General features: G+C 47.8%; 1 protein-coding gene across 4 annotated transcripts in view; it reads right to left on the bottom strand.

Annotated features, from left to right (window-relative positions):
- FAM184A (family with sequence similarity 184 member A) overlaps positions 1-22,248 on the bottom strand; it is an 833,199-nt gene that overhangs the window by 474,284 nt on the left and 336,667 nt on the right. For all 4 annotated transcript variants that reach the window (XM_069606609.1, XM_069606608.1, XM_069606610.1 and 1 more), the window contains exon 4: positions 4,631-4,812. In XM_069606609.1, the coding sequence (XP_069462710.1) occupies positions 4,631-4,812 (182 nt within the window). The remainder of the gene's footprint in view (positions 1-4,630; positions 4,813-22,248) is intronic.

Here is a 22,248-nt window from a genome sequence, read left to right as displayed (position 1 = left end):
CTGCAATGAGTGCTTAACACACTGAGCTAACTTCTGAACCATTGTGGCACTCAATTTACCAATATGCATTTCAAATTTGGCTATTGCACATGATCAATATAATTCTCACAAGAAGGAAAGAATGCTACAGGAGTTGTGCCGCAAGGAACACACAAACTATATATACCACAGTGAACACAGAAAGCATTACATGATGAATTGATCGAGGCAGAATGTACTTGCCAAAACAGGCAGGCAATAGGTTTAGAGCCTTAGCACCATGCCATTAAAACAAATCATGGTGTGTGCTATTTAAGTCTGGTAACAAAGGAGTCTTACTTCTTTAGATCAGGTAACCTTGTGGCACCCCCTCCAAGGTGGGGGCCCTGGGCAAGTGCCCCTTTTGCCCTCCCATAAAAACATCTCTGATCATAACGGCACTATCATGGCCTAGGGCTCTCAGCCCAAACTCTGCTTTCTTGACAGGCGTCTACCTGCTCTCTTCAACTTCCCTCCATCTCCTCCCACCACTCCTTCCCTCATCCCCCCCTCGCCCTGATTTGTGGCACCCCATCCCTGTGCCCCCCTTGCAAATCTTTTAAAGGGTGCAACCAGCTTCACTTAGCTACCCTCAACTCTCGCTCTGCTATCAAACACTCCTCTGATATCTGTCACCTCCTTGAAGACCGTGACCATGACGTCCTTGCTCTCACTGAGACGTGGTTCAAGGCTAGCTCTGTCACTGCTTTTCACACTCTTCTCCCTGAGGGCTACAAGATCCTGTTAAATCCCAGGCCCTCCTGGACTGGTGGTGGAGTAGCTCTGATCTTTCCTGAGTGGGTTCCTGCCTCCATCATCCACACTCAAACCTACTCATCCTTTGAAAGCCTAGTCTGCAGGCTGTCTGCCTCACCTACTTTTCTCTCTTACTCTCTCCACAATCTACAGACCCCCGGACCACCCTCCCTCTTCCTCTCAGAATGGGCCGACATGTCATCGTCTCTTCTTGCCTCCTCCTCCAAACTTATCTTCCATGGGGACTTCAACATCCGTCTTGACTCTCTCGATGGGGCCACTGTTCTCTTCCACAACCTCTGCAACACTCTATCCCTCTCTATCCTTCGCTCTGGCCCAACCCACTCCGACTGACACACCTTAGATGCTCACATCTCAACAGACATCCCTCTCTCTAACCCTCCCACTACCCCTCTCTCCTGGCCTGACCACTCTCTCCTCTCTTCCCATCTTGACCTACCCTGTCCCCTGATGCCTCCGCCTGCACTGCCAGTTTCCTTCTCCGTCATTTAAACAATGAAGTGTGTGTCAGTCGCTGCATTTGCCACTTCCTTCATCCCTCATACACCCAATTCATTATACTCTCCTTCTGACTCTGTTCTAGCTAACCTCTCTATCTCTAACACCTTGGATATCCTTGCCCCAGTCATGAGGATCTGCATGAAGCCTACTCTTGATATGGCGCCGACTTGCCCGCTTTCGAAATGCAAGTGCAAAGCTGCAGAGCGAAAGTGGCAGGCATCTAGCTCATCCTCTAACAAGCTGGCCTGCTGCCTACTCCAAAGGCAATATCATCTCTCCATCTGCTCCAAGAAGAGGGCTCATGTCCAAGCCTGCATCTCTGGAGCCACCAATAACATGGCTTAACTCTTTAAAATCTGCAAGGAACTTGCCAATCCTACCACAGTCTCCTCCTCTCCTCCAACCTCCCGCGCCCTTTGCTCGGCACTGGCCACACACTTTGCCTCCACAACTCCGGATATCCTGTCCTCTCTGTCATCTGCTCCCCCCATCACCCTCTTCTCTCATCTCCCTTGGATCCCCCTCGCCCATACTCTCCTCTTTCTCTCCCATTGCACCAGATGAGTTGTTTGCTCTATAAAAGTCTACTCTAAACAGGTGCTCCACTGTTCCTACAGAACCATCAAGGACAACATTGCCTCTCTCACTCCAGCCTTGGCTGACCTCTGCAACCACTCATTTGGCACTGGGTCCTTCCCTCAACCCCTCAAGCACTCTCTTGTGCACCCTCTCCTAAAAAAAGCCATCAGCTGGCCCTTCTTGCCCGGCTAACTATCGCCCCATCTCCTTCCTTGGGCAAATTCATGGAGAAGCTGGCCATCCGCCAACTGCCCCTCCACGCCGAAATGGCTGGCTGTCTCGATGGCCACCAGTCCGGTTTTAGGGCTGCCAGAGGCATGGAAACTGCTCTCATGAACACCTGTGAAGACCTACTCTCCAACCAGCAGCTTACTGGCCCTCCTATTGATACATTCAACGTGTAGTTGCATAATATATAGTACATCAAGTCCATATTGCCTAACATGCCCTCTGTTCTGTTCCTCCTTGATCTCTCTTCTGCTTTTGACACAGTCAACCACTCATTCCTCACAAACCGTCTCCATAATATCCAAGGCATCACAGACTGGGCACTGGCGTGGCTGACCTCCTTCCTTTCTAACAGACCTTGCCAAGTGCAAATGGGCCCTTTCTTCTCCTCCACCTCAATCTTTACCTGTGACGTACCTCGGGCTGTATCCTATGACCTTGGCTCTTGAACATATACCTGACCCTTCCTGCCTACCTCATCTCTACTTTCTCCCCTCATTTCCAGTGTTATGCAGATGACACACAACTCTCTTTCAAGCTGCCTTCCTCTACCTCCTCCTCCCTAATACCCAACTGTCTGACTGCTATTCAGGCATGGTGCTTTGCCAATGATCTCTGCCTTAATGTCAGTAAGACAGAGACCCTTCACAGTGACCGCAAGGATCAAATGTAAGGCCATTTGCATCATTGACAAGGTTGTCTGCTGCCTGGGACATCTTTACATCCAGCTTTCCCTCCCTAAATACCTTCCGGCCACAGTCCTTCGGTCTTCTGACTCCAACTGTCTGCAGGGCAGACCCTTCTCCAAGAAGAGAGTGGGAGGTAGATGCCTTTTCTCGGTTGGCTCCTCCCTCTGGAATGCCCACCCCCCCTCAGATTGAGCCGGATCTTCTTAAGTTCTGGAAACTTCTCAAGACTTTCCTTTTTTCCTCTTCCTTCCCTCTCCCCCTCCCTTGCTAACTCTTCATCTGCCGCTGCGACTGGGGTTTGGTCCCTTCAGAGTCATACAGGCACCAGACCACCCCCTCCAGCATCCTTTGTCGGGCTCCCTTCCCCGGACTAGCCAACTTGGTCCCCTTGTCCACCGTACTCATCCTCCCTACCCCCCCCCCTGTTCCCCTAGCACTTGCCGTCTTGGCCCGCCCAGCACATGCCCACCCACATCCTTGGAGGTACCCCACTCATTAAATGTGTGTTAGCTAATGAAAGACTAGTAAGATGGCCTATTGGGTATAAGGTTCAGGACTCTGCCCCTCCGAACACCCATCACCGAGATTCAATGATTCAACTGCAAGAGTTACTGTCCCTACAGGAAAGTACTGATTACTTCATGCTGCAATTTAACATGCCTCTTTTTTCAAGCTTCCGAGTTATTGTGATTCTATCTAGTCATACCAGAGGAGGTAGATCTAATGAATTAACCTGTACTGAAAACCCGATCCGTTCTCTATGTCCAGGTAGAGAAGGGAGAGGGTCAAATTGAGATTTTGATAGCTCCTGCAATAATGTACAGAACATAGATGCTGTGGAATATCGCTGGTCTCTCCAGTAAATTGGTGGATACTGCCTGGCACGACTGTGGCAACATATCAAATAATGTGCTTCCAAGAAACCTGTCATACCTGACAGTCAATACATTTGTGAGTCGTCAATAAGTTAAGTAATGTATATGATTGGTGCTGTTAAAGACATTTATCTGTGACTATGGATCCCCAAATCACAAAGTGCCACCTACATGTGAACTGAGGGAGGGTAGCCCGATAACATGTATATGCTGCATGCTTTGAGGATCTACAATTCTATCTAGCTTGTTAATCCCCTTTACCATTTGAAATATGCTGTTTCCCACTTAATGATTTCAATCTGTTAGGAGTTCCAGTCTCACGGTTACAGATATTCTAGAAGAAAATAGATTTTAGCGCAACTCTTCCAAAGGTGTGCTCAACTTTAGTATCATGTTTAAATGTGTGCAAACACCCATAAACCAATCATGAAGATATCAATACTGTAAATGTATATAATAAAAGCAGTGATGGTTGCCTTTTATCGATTGCAATTTGCCCATCTTTCTTTCGGAATAGACGACAGAGGCTAGTCATGAAATAATATAATGCAATGCAGCGGACAATTTATCTAGAAATGTTTTAATGACAGCTTGGAATATCCAATTTTGTTTGAAACTCACAAGTTGTTGCCTAGATTGTCTTTGAGCTTTAATTATCAACAGTTGCCAAGAGAAAAGGGGGTCAAGAGAAAAGGCCAGCATCTTACAGGCCCTCCTATTGATACATTCAACGTGTAGTTGCATAATATAGTACATCAAGTCCATATTGCCGCCTGCATTTTAAATATCAGCCACTAACAGCATACCTCAAGGGCAGCAGGACCTATATACTGGGAAACAAAATGTCAGAACAATATCAGTCGTCTGTAAAATCGTTCTCTACAATTGAGTATAATGAGTGACACTCTATAACTTTGGTTTGTTGGCACTCCACTGCCATCGGATATATATATACACATATACCTTCTCTAAGGCTAGGATCTGCTGCCGTTGCCGTTCATCCAGATTTTGGTTTTGGTTTTGCAGCAGTGTTCGTTCCTCCTCGAGTCTAGATATCTTTTCTTTTATCCTGGATTTTTCAGATTCCAGGTCTCTAATTGTCACCTCTTGTGTCATTTGAGTAGCTTGAAGCAATCCAATATGGCCTGCAACAAGAAAGCAAATATTGGAACAAAACATACTACTGACATGACAAAAAAAATAAACAATCACTACAGAACAAATACAAAAGGCTATATGCCTGACTTTCACAGCAGTCTTAGCATCAACACCATAATTACATTTCAAATAGGTGCAAGCTGCATTTACACCATGTTTGCCAATACACAGCTATTTGGGTTAATGTTAATGTTCACTTTAGAGGAATGTGCAAAGCACCAGCCAGAGGGAAATTCCTGTTTCTACACAAAGAAAACCCTAACTTCAGAATCCACTAACTCACTACAACTTCTCTGACCGAGGCCTGAATGAAATTCTTCAACTCTTCCCTAAACGACATTTAGTCAATCTGGAATAATTGTTGCATTTATCTTATCTCCTTGCTTTGTGACTGATCTGCACAAGTGTTTTTTGTGTTAGGTTTGTTACGAGGATGACAGGGATCAATAACCACGCCATGCCGAAAACGCAATTTACACCAGGTTTCTTTATTCCTGGGAAGATAGCTGAGGATGGGCAAAACAATAAGATGGATGGTATACAGTAATCAGGAAAACTGAGGGTCTTCATGGCCCTAGGTTCTCTCTGGGTCAATTCCCGGGGTAGCCCCATGTTTAAAGGGCTTCCTGCACCCATGATTTCTTTCTCTTCTCAGGGATTCTCTCTGTGCTCTCATCTCAGATGTAAGGGTTCCTAGCACCACTGTAGTCTCCATTCGTCCATAAGTGTTTCTTGCACCCTTTTTCACTGTGCATCTCAGGATCCTATATCCTATGGATCTCAGTTCCGGGTATCAACGGTTTGCTACATCCTTATGTTCTTGTTCTTTTTGAGTCCCTTCGCCAATAGTTTTCAAGGGGTCTCCTCCTAGTTTCAACTTGGCCGAGAAGACACTGGATGCTACATCCCATGAGGTCTTACTGGGGTGGACTTTAAGGAGGCCTCCATTACCACCCTGCCGTAGGGTCCTGATTCCTACCCTCCTGCCACCTTTCTGCTTCTGTTCTGGATGTGCACCTCCTCAAGCCCATAGCCATGTACTTGGTCCTCCTCCCATCAAAGGTCCGACTATTTCAGATCAGGCGTCTCTATGCTTGTGCCAAGCATGCCCTGATTCCTTCCCTTTTCTGGCATTCAACTCCAACGATTGTCTGAAACATTCCTCCATTAACCCTCTTGTGATCTCTTTCTTTCAACTCCTGATGATTACCAACCTCCACCTTACGATCTTCTACCACCTCCTTATGTTTGTCAACCTCCACCACAATCTACCCCTCTAATCTGCAATCTTCTTTTCACCACATTCTAGCTGCTTTCCTACCTTCTCCTGCATTCCATCTTCCTCATTCTCTCCAACCCCTTTCCTTGTTACAACCTCCAGATGCCTTGAAACCTCCTCCTGCTCTCAAACCTCCTCTTACTTTCCACCTTGCTTGAAACTCTTCCTTCCAGATCCTTCTCTCAACCCTCACACAGCTTGACTGGGGGCCTGGTATTGTATAGCCCCATTAAACACTACCCCTTGGCTGGATTTGAGGAAAGGGTATGCACCTTAGCAGGGAGATGGGCTTTGACTGGCTAGGTGCATGATGTCCAGGTGTGGTTACTGCGGGTTGACACTGGAGGCGAAGAGATCCACTTGAGTGGTCCCCCAAAGGGTGAATCTCCAGGAGAATCTCCTGTGCCAACTCCCACTCGTGAGAGATCGCGTTCTGCCTGCTCAGAGCGTCCGCTGTCTCGTTTTCGTCTCTGGCCAGATGAACTGCAGAGATCGAAATTTCCTGCTGGATGGCCCAGAACCAGAGCTGCATCGCCTCCCTGCACAGAGGAAGTGACACTGCCCCCCCTTTTTGTTGAGGTAGTGCAGGGCCACTGTGTTGTCTGTCAGAATCAGGACATTCTTCCCTCGCACAGTCGGCAGAAAAGCCGTCAGGACAAGCCTGACGGCCCTCAGCTCCAACAGATTGATATGGAGACTGGACTCCGACGGAGACCAATGACTGCTGACTGTCAGCTCGTTGGCATGAGCTCCCCATCCTGTGAGGGATGCGTCCGTCACGATCGTCACCTCCGGCCAGGGCAGCCAAAATGGAGCCCCCCTCATCAGATTGCCTTCGACGGCCCACCACAGAAGGTCCTGGGCGACCGAGGGCGGCACCTGAACGGGGTCCGACAACCTGCCGGAGGACTGGGACCATTGAAGCTTGGGGTCCCATTGCAGAGATCTCATCCGCAACCTGGCCTCTGGCACCAGAAGAATGCAGGGCACCATGAGGCCGAGCAACATCAATAACTCGAACGCCGGGAGCGTCTGGGCAAAGTGAAACCTGTGAACCATCTGCTGAATGTGAAGAGCCCTTACCTGGGGAGGGAAACACTGCCCCAGGGATGTGTCGAGCACTGCTCTGATGTAATGGAGCCGCTGTGTTGGCGTCAAGTGGGACTTCAAGTTGAGGGAGAAGCCCAGCTTGTGAAGGGAGCGGCAGGTGACAGACAGATGATCCAGGACTTGATCGGGAGAGCGCGCCCTGATCAACCAATCGTCCAGGTAGGGGTAGACATGAATCCCCCCTTCCTGAGATGCACTGCCACAACCACCATGAGCTTGGTGAAGACCCTCGGGCGGAGGTCAATCCGAACGGCAGGACCCGAAACTGAAAGTGCGAGTCGCCAACCGCGAACCTCAGGTACTTCTTGTGCTTTGGATGGATCGGCACATGAAAATAAGCGTCCTTGAGGTCGAGAGACACCAACCAGTCCTGAAGTTGAAGGGCCTGGAGGACTTGAGAAAGAGTAACCATCTTGAACTTGTCCTTCCTGAGGAGCTTGTTCAAACCGCGCAAGTCCATGATGGGTCTCAATCCTCAGTCTTTCTTCGAAATCAAAAAATAAGGGGAATACCATCCCTTGTGTCATGAACAATAGGTCAGTTACACACTCATACAACACCTTGCATAACACTCCGACACAAAGGACTGTCAGGCTCCCGGGTCACAGTCAAACCCTCAAGTTGTCCCATCACCTAGGGTGCAGGGGAGTCGCCATCACCGATGGTTTCAGGTCACACGCAGAGGACGGCGTTGTTTGTTTCCTCGTCTCCAATGGCAACTTCCATGGAGATTGTGATTGGGCTGGAACAGCCGATCGCGATTGCTTCCTGGTTTCACATCGACTTCCCGATCACGTGCACGAAGTCCCGCTCACGTGATCGGGAGGCGGCTCACATAAAAGCCGGGAGCTTTGAATCACTCGCCGCTTCACAGCTGTTTCACAACACTGTTCGGCGTTCTTGACTCTTGTTTTTGGCCACATCGGATTTCGACTTCAGGCTTACACATCACGGATTTGGTTAACTCTTGCTCCTTGGATACGGTTGCTGGAACTTTGCACGGATACTGGTACTTTGGACCTTTGGCTTACGCATAACGTACTGCTTTGGATTTTTCCTATCTGCTCACTTACTAAAACCTGGATTTTGACCCTTGGATTGCTTGCGACCTTCCTTCCGTTCTTTCTTGGAAACCATTACGTGCACCTTAAGGGTTACGGGTGGTCAGCCCGTACCTGCCTCCAGGTACTTGACTGTTTGAATCGTTGGCGCTCCCTTGCACCAAAACCTCAGGCTCCCTTCCACTGAACATAGGTAAGAGAGTATCATTTATTTGCATTTAACTAAAGCACTGTCTTTGCCTGTATTAACCCCGACTTCCTTCCAACAGCCTCGGGGGTCCTCGGCGCCATCTGATTCAGCGAACCATCAACCACCTGTGGCCTCAAAGCTCGCACAGGGAGTGTTTATCTTTCTCTCCCTGTGGGTGATTTGTGGACAGAGGCTCAATACTCTTCACTTTGTGGCAAGTCACGACACCTTGTACCTCTCCGCTACAGGCACCAGTTCTATGGCGCCTTTCTCCAGCAGGGATTGAATTTCCTGCGCATGGAGCGGATCTGGACTCTTCAAAGAGAGGTTCCCTGGTGGATTGTCGTGAGGCCTCTGCCGGAAAGGAAGACAGTAGCCGTGGGCTATGATCTCCAGAACCCACAAATCTGAAGTAATGGCACGCCATTCTACAAGATGCTGCGCCAGCCTTCCCCCAACCGGAGAAGCATGGGCCTCATGAGTGAGCTGAAGCGCCTGCAGAAGAGGCAACTGCTTGCGCGGCCTTGGCACCTCGAGTACCTTGTTTTCTGCCTCTGGCACTCCTACGGTTGCCCCTTTTCACTTGAAGCTCCTCTCGATTTACTAAAGGACGAGTAATATCGAAAGGAACCTCCCCTCCATTGCTGTCCCCTAGGACGAAAAGGCAGAGGCTGGCGAACTGCAGCACCCAACGACTTCGCTGCAGCTTTGGAGGTCTGCAACCTCTCAAGACTCATCAGCCTTGCTGCCAAAAAGATGGTCACCATCAAAGGGCATGTTGAGGAGCCGGGCTTGCACATCAGGAGCAAAACCCGACTTTCGCAACCACGCAAACCTGCGTATTACGTTGCTCGCCGCCATGGACCGGCTGACGCAATCAACCATGTCCAGACCCGACTGAACGGATTCACACATTGCATCCTTGCCATCCTGCACGATAGCAAGGAAACCATTCCGTTCCTCCCCTTTGGGAATATGATCAGCCGCTAGGGAAATACAGTTCCACAGAGTGTGCGTGAAACGAGACAAGGCACAAACGAAGTTGGCAGCCTGAAGCACCATACCCCCAGAAGAAAATACCTTCTTCGCCCAGCCGTCAAAATGTTTGTCGTCCCTATCAGGAGGAATGGTAGGGTACGACGCCTGCTTTGCAGGGGCCGTAGCTGCCTGCACCACCAAACTCTCCGGAGTAGGGTGCGTGGTCAAGTAGCCACCACTGGCTGGGCGATATTTCTTCGGCAAGGACTTGCTCACTGCCGGGAGACTCTCCGGAGAAGACCAAGCCGCATCCACCCTTCTCTGCAAGGCCATATGGAATGGCAGCACCGGGTCAGTTGGAGGACCTGGGTCCAAGATATCAGTCAGGTCATCCTGCTGAAAATCCCCAGGGGGGCAGACCACCCCAGGTAATCCGTGAACCTCGACATGAGGCGCCTGTATGAGGATTCGGCATGCGTGCCAGGCTCCGGCCGACCAAACTCCACCTCTGGAGAGGTGTCTAGACCACTGGCGTCGTGCAGCGACTGACGCAGGTCCTCAAGTTGACTTTGACCAGAAACAATGTCATCAGGAACCTCTGCAGGAACCTCACCTTCCTCAGAACCCTCATCCACCTCAGAAATATAATCCATAGGCTGGAAGGAGGGTACAGAAAAAGGCACAAAGACATGTTTAGCCTTGGCCAGTGCCTTTCTGGGGGCGCCTTTCTGGGGGCCCCCTCGAAAGACATCGAGGGGGTCAACGGAATCGGCGTCGACGTCGAGCGCGGTGCCGACAGCTTCGACGGCGGCGACACAGGCCTCGAGGGCAGAGCCCCGAGCGTGTCTCTGGACAGCCTGCGCGCTGATGGCGTTGACGACTTCCTCGGAGGCGGGGCCTCGAGAGAGTCTGTCGATGACCTCGGCGCCGCCGGCGTCGATGTCTTCCTCGAAGACTTCATAGGTTCTCGCGGTCTCGAGGGCGTCGAGGACCGGGACCTGGAACGGGCATGTCTAGAGCGACCATCTTTGTTCGACCGGGACCTTGAAGGCGCCCCGTGGTCGCGACGACTGCTCAAGCCCGAAGGCGTACGAGAGGTGTGTCTAGCATGGCCACGACCGGCGTCCTCAGACGGCGCGGATGGACCAGAGCCCTGCGATTGAAAAATCGCCAACATCTCCTTTCGGAAGGAATCCCATACCTCAGGAGTGGAATGCTTGTTGGGACAAGCAACCCGCCGACGGGCGGAGCCCTCAGAAGAGGACGGGTAAGGCGACCTGTGATGGCGCTTCCTGGAGTGCCTCGAAGAGGCAGAGGAATGGCAGGACCGACTCCCAGACCGAGAACCCCCAGACTCACGACGACGATGCGGAGAGCCGCCCCTCGAATCGTCCATTGAAAGACCAGTGGAACGCGACTTCCGGGGCTTGGCCACCTTACCGACCGACAGCTTCTTCTTACGCTCCCGCAAGGCCTTCGACACAGTCGTCCGTATCATGGTTCTCCCCGAGGCACCAGAGGCAAGCGTTGTGCGTATCCGTCAGCGACATCTTGGACCCGCACACCCGACACTTCTTAAACCCGTACTGCGGGGTAGAAGAAGCCGAAGACATCATATGATTAGCAATGAAGAAACAGGTTCGAAGAACCGAATGAACAGGATTCAGTAGAATCGAGGCGCCGAGATCTCCGAAGCAAACACGTTCATGGAAAAAACAGAACTGAGGCTACGGGCGTCGTGCGTCCTACTTATAACATCCGGTGACGTCGGCTCAACGGAGGCCCTCGAGGACAGTGTATCGACGTCATCGACGCAGATGCAGACGCCGAAAGATTTTCCGAAGCAGCACAGCTGTGGTGATTACTGTCATAGATATGGAATACGTCGGAGGACCCAATCCCCTCGAACACAAGTGTGGAAAGTGAAAGCCCAAGGCAGAAGAGCCTATGAGGGGCCCAACAGCTTTGGGGAGACTTATGGTTGCACGACCGGTGATGGGTGGACCGTGTGTTCTGACAACTGCGCCTAGATCAGGAAACCCTGAAGGGTGAACAAGCTGTAAACAACTGTGAAACAATTGGGGAAGAAAACCTGAAGGTGGGTCAAATGGACCCAGTGTTTTCTTTTGAACTTTGAACAGATGAAACCAACGAGGGAAGTGCTATGTTAAAATCTTGGGGAAGGGAACCCTGAGAGTCAAACAACCGGAGAAGGCTATCTTGGGAGAAGGGAGTCCCAGGTCCTCTGTTTTATGTGAACTGTGCTATATTTTAACTTGGGGAAGGTAATTTCAGAGCTTGACAAAACACTATTGAATTGAACCTCTATTGAACTTGAGATAGGGAACCCAAGAAGAAATGAAGCTGAAAGTAGCTTAGCCTTTACTTTTGAACACTTATAGTCTTGCTGAGAAGATTCCCACACCATGTTTAGTTATAGTTGTGAGGGCAAGCATAGATTTTGACACAGACAGACATTTATTTTGGACTTGCAGACACAGACATTCCTTCGTTTCTTTAGGCAGGGAAAATCCCATAATAATATAGGGCAAGTTAGGTGTTACAGCATCCTGATCATTAATAAAGTTTTGTTTAGAACTGCACATCGGTTGTCTGTGTTATCTCTCTTGATTCCATGCCTGTTTCACAGTATATTTTCAGAGCTTTGCTATATCAGCCTAGCAGGATTTTGAATTTGGTGGGAAGTGTCTTGTTGGAGGTAGGATCTGGAATCAGTGAAGGCCAACCCCTATGGGATCTAATGAATGAAGGTACCCGGGATCCTTTCCTTACTGGTCTGGGCCCATCATCCTTTAGCTCAGGGACGCACCCAGCTCTCTTTGTCATCCAACTATTTAACCTCATATCTAGGTCATATTTGTCTTTGTCAAAGGTTGTAAAAACATTTCACAAGTCACTGTGTCTATCAACATGACAATCCATTATATCTGGAAGAAACATTCATATTTCACTTTTCACTGAGATTACCGAAATGTACAGTGAGTAAAACCAGTACTGCACAGAACATTTAGAGGTGTTGACCACTCTGTTTTTGGGTACATTATGGCTTGCTAAACAAGATTAAGGGTTAGGGCACAAGGGATGTTATTGTGTTTACAAGATTATCTTCAGACAGGTGACAAGAGCATTTATAGAGGTATTGTAAGTGCACATTTATTATTCCAGAAGTTTAGCACATGCTTTCCCTACCAGTACTGAGCAATTGTCAATATTGACACATGGTTCCCAACTGTATTTTACTCTCTATTGTTATGTTTTCATTTATAAATAAATACAAGCACGAAACAAACTAAACTAAAAAAAAAACACAACTAAGCTACGACAAGTAGAGGTCAACAGTGCTCATATGAACGCTAATGGCACTGGTACATCTAGCTGCTGGTCTCTAATTAGATAGCCAGTGGCCACAAAATGCCCATTGGTAACGGAAGGCATTATGGGAAGAAAAGAAAGCAAGAAGAAAACCTATTTTACCACACTGTTGCTGGTCCAGGGTCCCCGATCAGTGAGCTTGTGGAATGAGAAGATGGTCATACGATAGGATTACTGTGACAAGCAATGTGTCCAACGGTCAAATCAAAATCACTTTCCAACTCAGTTTTTAACATACTTTTATTCTTTCTGTACAAAGAGGTAGCAGCGTTAATTTCTTTAAAGACTACAATACTGTTCATTCTTGATCCTCTATTTCTCATCAATTACATTTAATCTATCTTGCATCGGAATTATCTTTGTTTGTTTGTTCCGATCATGACAAGTTTTTGGACACACAAACTATCATTAAAGGGTAATATTTTTCTATTAATAAAGATAATCACCTTTAAAATACAAAATCATTATTACATTGTCTTAACATACTCAATCAAACTTTACATTCAATTAAAAGGAAGACGAGTTTACATATTGCGAATTACCTCCGAGTTCCCTGACCTTATAATGGCATGCCACTCTATTGCCATGGAACTCCTCCGTGACTTGCAAAATCCTTAATAAAATAAAGTGCGGTGTGGCTGGAGATGGGTTATCCCTTATATCTACCCATTCTGCAGTTATTTATTTCAAAAGGTTTAGCATGACCCTTTGCTCCAAAAACCGCACAACAAGGCCTACATTTCAGATTTTTATTAGAAAAAACACGAGGGATTTTTCTATTCAAATCCCTTGGTGTTCTTACAATAGGTGTGGTCTCAGCTGCTTACCACAACCTCCAAGTGGGCTCCCAACACCCAAGCCAGGCTTCCAACCCCACCCCAATACTCATTCCATACATGTACACTACTGCAACGTGACCCCTACTGTCTATTTCTATCCCTTATCCTAAGAGGGGGGTTAGGGGTTGTGGTCTTCTCCAACTCTCACATTCAGGGGCTTCCTAAGGGACCCGACAGGTATTGCTTGATGATTCTGCCTCTTTCCTTTCAAATTGTTAACTCTGAAGATGTTCTGTGTTTTCGCCCACACCCACTCTCCTTGAAACTCTACACACAACTCAATTGGTACCACCCTTGCAGACCAACCACTTTTCATTCACACTCTCTCTATATTCCAGAAGTCTGCTCCAACTACTTCTACACCTGGTATATCCTTCTCGTGGGCCTCTTGGTCCCGTCTTCTGCTCCTGACCACAGCTGATCACCTTTAACTCTCTTCTGCACTTGCTTGCCTTTTATAGCACGACCTAGCCCGTTGTGGAGTTCCCATTGGCCCTCCATGTCACTTTCTCCCCTTCACCAATCTCTGCCTAAGCTATTCCCCTTGAGATTTGGAACTTCTGCTGGAAGTCTTTAAAGGAGGCTTCTAGTCTGCCCCTTTTCAATCTGCATTTGTGCTGTGGACACTGTGTGCTCTGGCTGCTCGTTTGCCTGTGGACCCCCTCGTGTGCTAGGGAGTTTTGTTTCCAACTGGGTTTGGGGAGAGTTTCTGTGTCTCCCCTGCTCCCTAGCAGTCTCCTTTTACTCTCACTCCATTTTCTGCTGCCCCAAACATTCTCCTGGGTTCCGTATGGTGTTGGTGGGACAGGTGTTGGTTCTGTCATGCCTATTGGGAAGGGAACGTTCCAGTCAATTCTCCCTCCATTCATGATTCCATTCTCTAGTTTCAGTCCGGGTTTCCCTTCTTGTGGCCAGGTGGGTCCGGGAAGTTGCGGTTCTGAAAAAGATGAAACATAGACCTGGCCAAGAAATAGGTTTGGTTGAGGTGGGGATAGTGGTACACATTTCCCAATTGATCAATTTGATACAATCACAAGTATCATGACATAGTTGAATCTAACTATTTGTTGTTAAATAGTGTCCTTGGACAATATATTTGTACAATTGCACATATCTTTTTAATAATTGTGTACATTCTTGAGACTATTCTGACTTTAAGAATGTTTTGTATATTTCTGTATAATTTTGGATAAAATTATCACTTTAATACTTAACCTTGGTATCCATGTTTACATCATTACGGTTCGCGTGATGACATTATTACGTTAAACGCGGCCATACAAGGATGCCATTTTGACTTTATATTGACCTGGCTTGTTGCTCAAACACAATCCACTTCAATCCATGAATACAACGCCGATGTTATCTACTCAGCAGGAAGAATGGGAACTGGTAAGATTGAATAAACAGCTTTTTCTTTACATTTTGTGTTTGGGAGCTTTCATTAATATTGTCCACTTGGACAGTAAAAGGACTCAAAATATTGTTTTGTACACTTGACCTAAAGGTGAGTGTATTCTTAATCTTTCTGGTTCACATGAAGACTGAATTATCCGGTAACTCGATAATCATAATACTCTTTACTATTATGCACTAATTTTAAAATACGCACATGAAATTACATTTATCCACTCTTTTCAGGAAGATCGAATATCTTGAATATCTTGAACAATAATGTCTGAGTTGATGGAACTCTTTAAACTTTAAACACACAGGTACCTTTTATGTAAACTCACTCAAAATGGGGTATAGAAGCGTGATTTGAAATTTGAGATTTAAAATGTTCTTATAATATGTTTTGGAATGTATCTGACTCTCATATCTGACTCTCATAACTGTAACTAATATATCCTTCTTGGATTTCTTCTCTCTTTCTACCTTTTGCCTTAGCCTAGTGATACTTCTGAAGATGGTCACACGACTGAAACGCATTAAGCGCTAATGCTCACACGGCTTTCTGAAATCTACTGTGAATCAGATTTGAAACTAACTACTCAGACTGTAACCAGCGACATATCATGAATATTTGATGCTTTTTTATTCAACTAGTACTTAACAGTAAATTAAGCCTTAAGATAGGAGAGCTTAGATATGAAAATTGTCCCATGCACACTAAACCAGAGTGTGCACATCTTTCACTCCTCACAAACCAAACAAATTGGATACATAATGCAACTATAAACACGTATTAGTTTGTTGATACGAATGGTGTGCATTTCACCCTGCATTTCTTCTTTACAACCACTTTTATGTCAGGGTGAGTATTGTGAAAAATGAAATGAGCACCAAGCACATGCTTTGTGATTCAAGCACACAAACCTGTTATTAAAGATATATTAATCAAATAAAAAGGTCTGTGGCCTTTCTTATGTTCCCAAAATGTTCTCTGACTTTATGAAAAGCAGCCAGGAACTTCATTGGTACTATTTGTCCCCACTCCATTTATCACTGAGGTATTTTGAAAGAGTACAATAGGAGTTTATCAGACTGCCCATCTTGGAATATAACCTTCTATCAGAAAGTAGTTTACATGGTTATTCTAGGTTTTGTTAATTTACTTTGATTAATAAGAGAACTGTTACATCGATTTTATTAAGACAATAATATATACTGGAATGATCATTAAAAATTAGCATTGTACATATGTTTAAAAAACAGCAATGTTATTATAGTTAAATCATTTCCTTTTAAAAAAAATAAATGCTTTTGCAAAACACACAACTGCCCCAGCCCCAAAATATCTGTAATTTTTACCTATCGTGCTGCTGTCAGAAACAACTCTGGTGGATCTAGCAAACGGTCACCTGGCAATGCAACTCTCGTACACATAGAAGAGACAGAGACATAAAGTGAGACAGAGAGTGACAAAGAGAAAAAAGGAGTGGCAAGGAGAGAGAAAGTGAGAGAGAGAGAAAAGAGAGACAGATCGGCATATGATACCATGGGTACTGCTAGTATTGGACAGAATACTTTTCAAATGGATTACTCCAATCAGCAGAGGCATGTCTATTAGTCATGCTAAATTTCAAGCTTTCTACGTGATGAGACAACCCTTCTGTGTGGTATTGTGTCACATTATAAAATAATCTCTCCCATCCTCAATCAGTGAAGGAAACAATCGTATGAAGTTCAGGACCTTCCTGAAGACTCATCTGTTGTCTAAGGGTTAGCTCACGCTAATAATTTGTATCCAGAAATTAAAGTTACTAACTGTAGTGACTAGAGTACTCATAGTCCTTAGTCCCCTTTCCTCCATCCTTGTGGGCGACTCCCAAATTGGGGGCAGTACTGGAACCTTTGGCAGAGAATAATTGAGCTTCCCCTTTAAATTTAGTAAAGCGCGCAGGGGTGCCAAACCTCAGTCCCCTTTGAACACTTTGGATGCTTTGATACCTGGCCACGCCCATTACATATTAGCCATTGGCATAGTACCAGGAGAAGGCGGGTGGGATGTGTGGAGGAAAGGGGACTAAGGACTAAGAGTACTCTAGTCACTATGGTGAGTAACTTTAATTACTCATGCATCCCGTCCCATTTCCTCCATCCTTGTGGGTGATTCTACCGAACAAGAACATAGGGTGGAGCTGTGATAACCTGACTCATTTCTAGGACGAACCAAAAAGTTTCTTCAGAACCACCTGACCAAACTCAGCATCATGCCTGGAGCCAGTGTCCAGTGAGTAGTGCTTACAGAAGGCCGACAGATTAGTCCAAGTATGCGCTTTGCTGATGATATCCCAAGCAGCATGTCTCTGAAATGCGAGGTCCGTGGCCTTGGCTTTGACCACATGGGCATGAATCCCTTCAGGAACAGGTCTGCCCATGGCCATGTATGCCTCTGAAATGGCCTGGACCATCCAACGGGTGATAGAAGTCTTGGAAGCCTGAGAGCCGGGGGAGGAGCCCCCAAATGTCACAAACAATGCCTCGTACTTTGTGAAGGATTTCGTCTGAGAGAGATAAAACATGAGGACCATCGTGAGGTCCAAGGAATGCAGGGCCCTCTCTGCCTCGGACTGCGGGTTCGGGAACAACACCGGCAGGCAGATCTTCTGATTCAGATGAAATGGAGAAATCACCTCGGGCAAGAGGTTTGGGTGAGTGCGCAAGATGACCTTGTCATTGTGAAACGTGGATAAGGGCTCGCACAAGGACAACGCCTGCAGCTCACTAACCCTGCGTGCAGAGGTGAGAGCCACCAGTAAAACCATCCGTAGATTCACAAAAGGCTTGCACTGCAAAGCTTCCAGAACCACATTGAGGTCTGTAAAACAGGCATGGTATCAAGAGAGACAAAGACTCAAAATTAACAGTTTGAAAACCTTTATTATCAGACTTTGCGGGGTCAGTGTAATGCCTACCTGGCATTACAGGATTGTTCCCTCAACTGATGCTTCTAAGGGCCGTCGATGTGTGCAAGTCCAAAACCAAAGTTCACCTGTGTCCAAACCTATGCCTGCCCTCACTCTTAAGGATAGGGATCTTCTTAAAGGAAATGTAAACTGCGAGTTTCAGGTAGTCCTACCAATAGGCGTAGTTCTGCCAGTTCAATTAGCTCAATTCAACAGGGTTGCTCTTGGAACCTTACACGGAGGGCTCCTGCAGCAAGTCAATAAAGTTCACAATGTCTCTAGGTCTCTTGGTGTTTCCTTCCCCAAGCTTTGATCCTTTGAGTTCCAAACACAAAAACACAGTTACTGTTAGGCCTCTCAAGGTTCCCTTCCCCAAGTCTAGTCCTCTTTCCCCAAAGTTCAACAATTATCAACAATATCTTTAGCAAGCCTCTTAGGGTTCTCCTCCCCGAGCTTAGGTTCCTCTGCACAAAGTTCAACAAACAAACACAAAGTTCCTCTTGTCTGGATGGACTTTTCAATGTACAGTTTTGTTCCTCTTCGAGTTCAGGGTTCCCTTCAAGTAATGTCTTTAGTGGGCCTTTTTAGATTCCATTCCCCAAGCCTAGGCCCCTCTTTACACAGTTCAACAAACACACAAAAAGTTCCTCTCGTCAGGATGTACCTTTCACTGCACAGATCTTTCATATGGTAGTATCAGAAAAAGAATTTGAGGGCGCCAGGTTCTTTGCTTCTCCCAGGCGCGACCAAACCCCTCTCCTTATTCTCTGGCACCACTTCTTCTTCGGTGCCTCTTCCACTATGTTGTTTTCCTCTTTACTGTGCTTCCTGCACATCTTCCTTTTCTATTGGGCATACATGCACCTTCTTTCCACCATTCCGTGCCTCTTGCACACTTCTCCTTACTTTTCACCTTCCTGTGCCTCTTGCACACTTCTCTTTGCTTTTCGTCGTGCTCTCTTGCACCTCCATTTTCTCATTAATGTGCATTTCGCACCCTGCATTTCTTTCGGGTCGTTTGCATCCTCTTTTTCACTTTCGGGTCACGTGTACCCTCTTTTAGATGTCCGGTTTCCATTTCCCCGTCTCTTTACTGTCTTTGTCAGTTTCATGTCACTTGCACCCCTTTCCCTTACTTTTGGGTCATTCGCACCCACTCTTCATGTTTTCCGCGCCACCAGCGCACTTGTTCTGTCTCAGAGTATTTCCGTGTCTCTAGCATCCTTTCCTATTTGCTTTGCTTTCTTTCAATTTTTTCTGCTTTTGCTTGATTCGCTTCCTTCGCTTTGCTTTTGCTTACTTCGCTTTGCCTTTTCTCTTTTCTTGCTTTGCTTTTTCCCGCTTTCACTCACTGGGATGTTCACTGTTCTCAACCTGCTGTCACTCACTGGGCTGTTCACCGTTCACAATGCTCCTGCTGCTGTTCCAGCCACCCGCATGCTCCTGAGTTTCTTTCTGGCTCACAAAACTCACCAATAGTAGCGCGGCGCTGGTGAGCAGGTAAAAGGGCTCTTAGGTTGAGGTCAGGGTCTCACCACCTGCCCCTCGGTTGCCCCTGGGACCAGCACATGTCCCAGGGGAAAGAGCACTGGTCTGAACAAGGCCAACAGACTGCATTCCGTCCCGCTCCAGCTTCTTGGAGACACGGCTCCCTTGCCATGCTGCAGCCCCTTACACACACTGGGCCAGCGTTTTGGGGTCCAGACTCCACCAGTCATTCTGGGCTCCTCTTCCTGCTGCCTTCTTCTCCTTGGCTCCTCTGGTCCTGTCAGCTTCCCCATCTCGCTCTCCGACTCTGGCGGAACCACCCTTTTTATATTGCGTGTGAGAGTCAATAAGAGTCAGTTGTGCACAGTTGGGGAAATTTACCTCACCTTGCCTGACTCTATTAGTGGGACAATTCAAAGGTGTTATATGGTAGTCCTCCCTTTGCATCCCGATGTTGTGTCTATGGGTAATCGTCATTGCTCCCAATTGCCTCTTCCTCATCCCAGTACTTAATGGAAATGGGGAGCGGGAGATGGGGTGAGAGTGGAAATACCCCATGAAGACTGAGGGAGAGTGGGTTCGTGGGCAATTAGGTAGGGGGGGATACCATGTCTCACCCTTGGGCATTCTCATCCTAATCCCCCGCGACCCTCCACTCAGGTGATCCTCCCCCGCCTGTACATCCCCCAGGGTCGGGATCCAAAAGCGATGGCTCTTGCAGGGCCACCTGAATGGAAGATCCCAGGGGAGTAGGTGGGAGAATACCGTCAGGTTTCTTACAGGTCCCATACCGGGTGCGGCCTATGCACAGTCTGAAAAAGCCTAGACAACCCTTTAAGGTGGCCCTTCACCACCGAGTTGGCCACAGAAAACACATGCTGAGGGGTATTCTTGTAAGCCCCAATGACAACCAAATAAGTGCAACAAGTATCCACCTGAACTCCAGAATGAGCCAGGCGTGCTGAAATAGCCAGTACGTCATCCAAAGGACAGGTGACAGGGTCCAGACTCTTGTCACAAGCTCATTGGCAGAACCTAGCCCATTTACTCTTCTACTTGCACTGAGTCGAGGGCCTCCTGGACTGCTGAATGATGTCCCAGTTGTCATCTGAAAATTGAGCACGTTGAAGCCTCAGATGGTCAGGAACCAGGTTGCCACCGCCAGCTTGGCTGGGTCTGAATGCTCCACCGCCCCGCCGTGCTGCATCAGGAATCACCTGCTGGAGATCGGAAGGTGGACGACACCCTAGGAACACAACTGCAGCAGATCTGAAAATCAGGGCCTCGTAGGCCAGTGGGGGGAAATCAGGATGAGGCTGCAACCCACCGAACCAGAACTTGCAGAGGGTCCATTGGAGCAGAGGGGTGGGAGGGAACGCATGACACCTGCGGCCATGCCAACAGATCTGAACAGCACATTCCTGAGACCCCTGTCCTGCCCATGAAGCAAACTGAGAGCACTTGGAATTCAGAGGGAATGCAAACAAATCCAGTTCCACAAACCCCCAACGCTTGAACAGGGACAACAAGGAGTAAGTATTCGTAGGTGTTGAACCCCAAGCAGCTCAGCTGGTCCACTTCTGCATTGCTGTCCCCTGGGAGGTGGGTCACTGAAATCCAAATCCCCTCATCAGTGCCCATTCCCAGATCGCTACCGCCTCCATGCAGAGGAGGTGGAACGGGTGCCACCCTGCTTGTTCAGGTAAAGCATTGTAGTAGAATTGTCCGTCCTGAACAGAACAGACCTGTCCCTGATGAGGGGCAAAAATGCATTGAGGGCCAGGCCCACTGCCCTAAACTCGAGTAGATTGATATGCAGGAGGGCTTCCGTCCTGGACCATTCTCCATGAATCACATAGCCACTACACAGTAGCCCCCCAGCCCGAAAGGGAGGAGTCCATCATCACAACCCGGGTAGGCTCCGGTCGGGTGAAGGAGCTCCTACTAAAACATTGTCATCCATCAGCCACCAGCAATGATCGGGCAGTAGGAGCGGTGGTATTGGAACTTTGTCTGACTAAGACTCTGTCTCCTGTTCCCAATTGGCCGCCAGGTGGAGATGGAGGTGCCTCATCTTGAGGCGAGCGCGCTGTACAGCGAGCACGCAGGAGGCCATCAGGCCTAGAATGTGCTGGAACCATCATGCTGAGGTGGTCGAGTTGGCCTTGCAGAGGGACAGAACCCTCTTGGGGGCAGGAAACACCCGCTGAACGGTAGTGTTCCAACACACCCCTAGGAAGACCAGTTCCTGAGATGGGCACAACAGTGATGTCATCTGGTTGAGGGAGAACCCCAGCTGATGAAGGATATTTGTGAATCTCTGGCAGGAGTGCACCACCCCTTCGGATGATCTCACCCTCACCAGCCAGTCATCCAAATAAGGGTACAGATAATGGCCCTCCAAACGGAGAAGAGCCACCACTGTGTTCCTCAACTTCGTGAAGACACAAGGGCCCAAGTTCAGGCCAAAGGGCAGCACCTTGTATTGAAAGTGGTACGACATAATCATGAACTGCAGAAACCTCCAATGCAGTTGGTAGATGGGTACATGCAGGTATGCATCCTTGAGGTCCAGGGAACTCATCCAGTCCCCTGCACACAGTGACTCAGCTTTGTGCGCAGGAGTAATCATATTGAAGTATTCCAGCGGTAAAGATAGATTTAGAAATAACAGGTCCAGGACGATCATCAGGTCTGCCCGATTGTTCTTGAGTACTGTAGAAATCCTGGAAT

Source organism: Ambystoma mexicanum, chromosome 4p (genome assembly GCF_040938575.1).
Source record: "Ambystoma mexicanum isolate Mex_15411 chromosome 4p, UKY_AmexF1_1, whole genome shotgun sequence".
NCBI classification, from domain to species: Eukaryota; Metazoa; Chordata; class Amphibia; order Caudata; family Ambystomatidae; genus Ambystoma; species Ambystoma mexicanum.
This window is presented reverse-complemented; position numbering and strand designations above follow the sequence as displayed.